The 5,226-nt window shown below is 58.2% G+C and overlaps 1 protein-coding gene across 1 annotated transcript; it reads left to right on the top strand.

Annotated features, from left to right (window-relative positions):
• Positions 1–830: 830 nt before the first annotated feature.
• Positions 831–4,353, top strand: LOC112117454 (SLAM family member 5-like; the record flags this gene model as incomplete). The annotated part of the gene is made up of 3 exons (XM_024215404.2): positions 831–888; positions 2,701–3,027; positions 4,099–4,353. Coding segments are annotated over exons 1-3 (640 nt in total), but the record flags the coding sequence as incomplete, so codon positions are not given.
• Between the last annotated feature and the right edge of the window lie 873 nt (positions 4,354–5,226).

Genomic DNA, 5,226 nt, shown 5'->3' with positions numbered 1-5,226 from the left:
AGCCAGGGGCTGCCCACATGGGCCCAGGCTCGGTCAGCCTCATCCCCACCATGCTCAGCGCCTCCTGCTGCAAGGAACCCACCCTGGATTTCCCTCCCAGCCTGAGCAGCTGCCCTGGCATCACGGCCCGCGCTGTGGCCATGCTGAGAGTCACTGGATCCCTGTGACCAGGCCTCTGGCTGGGGAACGGCCCGGCACTCGGCTCCCAGTGACTCAGGCCAGCGTCTCATTAGCACTGAGCCCCCTGACCCCTCGCTGCCAGCGGGAAGGGGCCTTGCCGTGAATGGGAGTGCCCCGGGGGCCCGATCTCAGGCCCTTGCACACTGGAGATAACGGGGGCCCTAGTGTCCTGAGACCCCGGCCCTTCACTCCTAGCATGACAGGCTCTCTGGGGAAATAGACAGAACCATCCAATATTGCAGGAGCCGTGTCCGTTTCAGACCCACCCGCCGCCCCTCTCAGCCCTGAGCAAGGCCCATGAGAGGAGACTTCCCCAAACCGGCGCTCTGGGCTTGCACTGACCGAAGGCAACGTGATCCCTCGCCCAGAGCCCGGCTGGGTGTAGCCCGGCGCTCAGAGTGACGCGCCCTGCGGGGTTTAGGGAACTCGGCTGCTTTGAGCTCACTGCGCGAGTTACCACAAAAGGAAAGAGCGTCTCACGGGGGAAGTTGCAGAGCTGTGGGGCGGGTCATTTCTCTGCAGCCCCTCGGCACCATCAGGGATCGGCCACTCAGCAAACCCTGCCGGCCAACCCACTCCGGCTCTGTTGGGTCAGGACACCCGTTATACGGACTGACGGGCGCCCGCTCTGCCTGTCCCTCGCTGTCAGGATGGAGGGGGCTCGACGGCCTTCCCTTCTCTTGCTCCTGCTGGTTTTACAGCCCGGCGGTGAGTGATCTGTCTGAATTCCAGGGCAGGAAACAGCGTCCCCTGCAAACCCTGAGCCTGGATCCTCATCATCCTCGCCAGCAGCTGGGGGAAAGACCAGTGGGGAGCCACACGACCCTGAAGAGGCCAGAGTGGCCGGTGGAAGGGTCTGGGTAAGCCCTGAAGAGTTGGGGGAGTTGGGGGAGTGTAGACGACACTAGGACAGAAAAGGATGGGGGTGATTCTGGATAACAAAGGGAGAAACAGAGAAATGGGGGGGCTCTGGGGCAGGGAGACAGGAGGACTTAGGAAGGGGGAGGCAGGAGGAGATGAAGTGAGGTTGGGGACATGGAGCTAAGCCCTGGGAGGGGCGGAAGGGGGACTCCAGCGAAGTGGCCGTGTTGCAGTGGGTGATGCCTCTATCCCTGTGGGTGGTGGGGTGGTGCAGAGGGGCAGCGTTATTACTGCTGTCCAGGCGGTTGCTCAGGTTCCACATGGATTATTGCTTCTCCCCCCGCCCCCTCCACGCTCCCCACCCTCGGCACAGCGACTGCTGGGGACAACAATTTTCTGAGACTCTGATCTGCCCACTGAGCGGAACGGCCCCTCCCTGCACTTGCACGCCAGCTGGGCCCCGCACAGTGTGAGCCACGGGACAGGAGGAACCAGCCGGACCCTTTGGTCAAGACAAGCAACGGCTGAGATTTTCCAAGCCCACTGGGGAATGGAGCCCCATAAAGGGCTGATTCTCCATTGCCCAGGGTGTAGGGGGAGAACAAATATCAGAAGGTGGAGTAAAAAAAAAAAATCATGATTTAATCTTGTATAAGAACCTCATGATTTTTGGGGGGGGAGAAGGGGTCTGACTCCTGATTTTTGAACTGTTGGGGCTAGCGGTGCTGCAGATCACAATGTCGCCATTTCACCCTCGCTTTGCTCTGGGGGAAATGGCCCTACAAGGTGCAGAACTCCGGATCTCAGCCCTTCGTCATTTTCACTTTGCCTCTCCATTTCCTTCTGGTTCTGCACTTCTCAGTCAGTCCAGCTGTAACCACAGCTGCGGGGGGCTGAAACACCAACAGAAATGCCACTTTGGTCAGTTCCAGCCTGAGCAGCAGCTAGAAAGGGCAGGATGACGCCAGTCCCAGGGGAGAGGCACCCTAAGGGGCATGAATAGTTTGGAACGGGACCCTGGGGTGCTAGTTGCTTTACTCACCCATTTGAGGTTCCCCTGGCACCAGCGGGACCCAGCTGCTAGGGCATCTGGCAGATAATTTGCAACATGGAGACAGGGGCAAGACTATTTTTGTGATGGTGTCGGCAGCCTGACCCCTCAGGGCCCGGAGAAAGAGATGGGTGTGTGCGGACATTTGATAGATAGCATCAGCCATTCAATGGGCTGTAATGAAACCCCTGTAACAGCTGTAACCCACTCCAATACAGGGCGGGCCTTTGTCCCCCTCTAGTGGCAGCTCCACCTCAAAGGGTCAGAGCCTCCTACTGCTACCGGATCTCTATCCCCCAATAGTTGATGCGTTCAAAAGCCACAGCTGGATCCAAATCTGACCACTGGCCCCTCACTCGGCAATGGCCCAATCACAGCCCCAGGAATGGGGCCTGGCCATGGGGCGCTGGACACTATGATATGGGAGGGTTTGGGCCCAGCTCCATAGGAAATGGAACTACCCCCCACCCCCAGCCCAGGAACAGCAACCCCCTGGTTTTTGAGAGAACGTGTCACAAGGGCTGGGGAGGGGAACTGGCCTGGTGTCCCCGTGACGGGGCGTGTGGTCGACCTGGTGCTAAAGGCTCCTGTTCTCTCTCATGTGGCAGGGTCCGGCAGAGCAGAGGCAGGCGCGATGGAGCTGAGCGGGATTCTGGGAGGGTCGGTCACTTTCCCTCTGGAGATCCCAGCAGCAGAGCAATTCGAGATCGCTGCCTGGACTGTAAACACAAACAGTCTAGTAACTGTAACACCAGGGAAACCACCCAATGTCGTTCTGATAGACAAAAAAAATTACCACGGACGCCTGAGAATCCTTGACGAGAGCTACTCCCTACAGATCACCCACCTGCGGATGGAGGACACGGGACAATACAGAGCGGACGTAAACACGGATAAAGGCTCTGTTACCAAGCGCTTCACGCTGCGCGTGTACAGTAAGTGTGGGGCCGATGAACCCCGGGGGAAGCTGGAACCCGCCCTGCTCAGGAAGCTCCTCTGGGAGATCAAGGGCTGCAGGGTCCCAGCGTCTGTGCAGACCTCTCAGTGCGGCTGCTTCTCCTCCCCACCCCCGGCTCCTGTCCCTGCCACTCCCCCACACCCCAGCCCTGCCTTTCTGCTCCTCCTCTACAGCCCTTTCCCACTTGTCCTCTGCAGATACCTTCCCCCATCCCGGCTCCTACCCCATTGCTCCAGCCCCTTCCCCGAACACACACAGCCCTGGTCCATCAGAAACCCAATCTCCTCTTGGCATGTACGTTTCCTTCACCCACCCCAGCGTTTCATTGTTCGTCCATCTTCTCCAGGCCCCACTCTGATCGCCTCACCCCACAACTCCAGAGTGATCTTCACCACAACAGAGCTGGGCAGACAGAATTCCCACCCCGCAGGACATGCCGGTATTTCAACAGCGGTTTTCCTCCTGCATCAAGAGGAAAAGTGGAAAGAGCAAAAATGTTCACGGAACAAAACAGTTTGAAAATGTTCGATTCAGAAAGGAAAATTTTCAACATTTTCAATCAAAGCAAAAGTTTTGTTTCAAAGCTTTGATTGGTCACTCAGATGTTTCAACCGACTGTGCCAATAAAACGGTGCTTTGAGCAGAAATGTCAGTTCAAAATGAAACAGTTTGTCTCCAAATGTTGCTTTGGAAAATTAAAAAACTCCACTGAAATGGACGATTCCCCCTGGAAAATGTCATTGCAACAAACCCACATTTTCCAACAGAAAAAAATGTCATTGGAAACTTTTGATCACTTCAGACCCCCAACAAGCCTAGAGACTGGGCCTCCCTGCAACCCCCAACCCCCTAAATGATCCTTTCCTTCCATCTGCCCCCCACTTCCTAATAGTGACAGCATCACACTTCCCCACTGCCCATGCTCCAACCATGCTGCGAAGATGCAGAGAGCTCTCTGCGTCCTTCTTCCCCCAGCAGTTCCAAGCAGCAGCTAATGAGATGCTGCTGTGATTTCATCCTGATCCACGTTTCTCTGCACCCCTCTTAGAGCAAGTGCCAGAGCCAGCTGTCGTCTGTGACTCAGTGACCTGTGTGAATGAAACCTGTAACTACAACCTGAGCTGCACCGTCAGGGATGGAGGGGACAATGTGACCTACAGCTGCACTCACACAGCAGGGGGCGCTGTTGTACCCAATGAGTCCATTCTGCACATCTCTGTGAGCCCTGGGACCATCACCTGCACAGCCCAGAACCCCGCCAGTAACAGCTCCACAACGGCCTCTGCAAAGGACCTTTGTGCAGGTAACTCCCTCTGCAGGTTCGCGCTGCCCAGTGCTCACTCGGGGGGAGCTGGCATCGGTTCGCTGCCTTTGCACCAGTCCCAGGCCTTTGATCCCAAACGGAACCTGGCCCCCGCAGCCCCAGAAGCCACCTCGCTGCAGATTTTAGCCTGTAAACCTGCCAGGCAGGGAGCGGTTTGCTCTGGATTTGTCTGTGTCACCAGAGCAGCGTCGCAGGGTCAATGGGCAACAGCCTGGCCCCAAGGAGAGCCGTGCGCAGGCTGAGATATTGGGGGGGGGACCCCGAGAAGTTTAGTTATTAAACACGCCTGATCTCAAACACTGAGTCACTTAAGGAGCCACATCAGCCCCTCCATCCCCTGCCCTGGCTCTGAGAAGGCTCCTACCTGGGAGGTAGCGGGGGAGGGGCAGGAACATCAGCGCAGGCGGCCCCAGGGAGGGGTCACAGCCCCGCCCTGCGCAGGTGTGATGAGCTGCTCACGGGTGGGGGGCGTAGGGAGGAGCCGGCGGAGCGAGGGGCTCAGAGTGGGGATCCAAGGGGCTGTTTTGGGCGCATCAGAGCCCTCTGGGCCCTGCTCTGGGGACGGGGGGGCTCCTGTGCCTGGGGGCCGGATGTGGCCTCTGACCCCCATTTCCCAGGGGGGACACCGGAGCCGGCTCCAGGTTTTTTGCTGCTGAAGCAAAAAAGAACCCACCGGAGTACCGCCGTCGAAGTGCCACCCCAAGGGGCCGGGGTGCCGCCCCTTGAAAAGTGCTGCCCCAAGCACATGCTTGGAACGCTGGTGCCTAGAGCTGGCCCTGACCGGAGCTGAGGTCAGCGGGGCCCGGCCCAGACTCAGCCCTGTTTGCACAGCGTCTCCTCCTGCCCCGTATG

This window comes from Terrapene carolina, unplaced genomic scaffold (genome assembly GCF_002925995.2).
Source record: "Terrapene carolina triunguis isolate 2854851 unplaced genomic scaffold, T_m_triunguis-2.0 Scaffold51203, whole genome shotgun sequence".
Taxonomy (NCBI): domain Eukaryota; kingdom Metazoa; phylum Chordata; order Testudines; family Emydidae; genus Terrapene; species Terrapene triunguis.
Note: the sequence above shows the minus strand (reverse complement) of the source record. Positions and strands in the feature narration are given on the sequence as shown.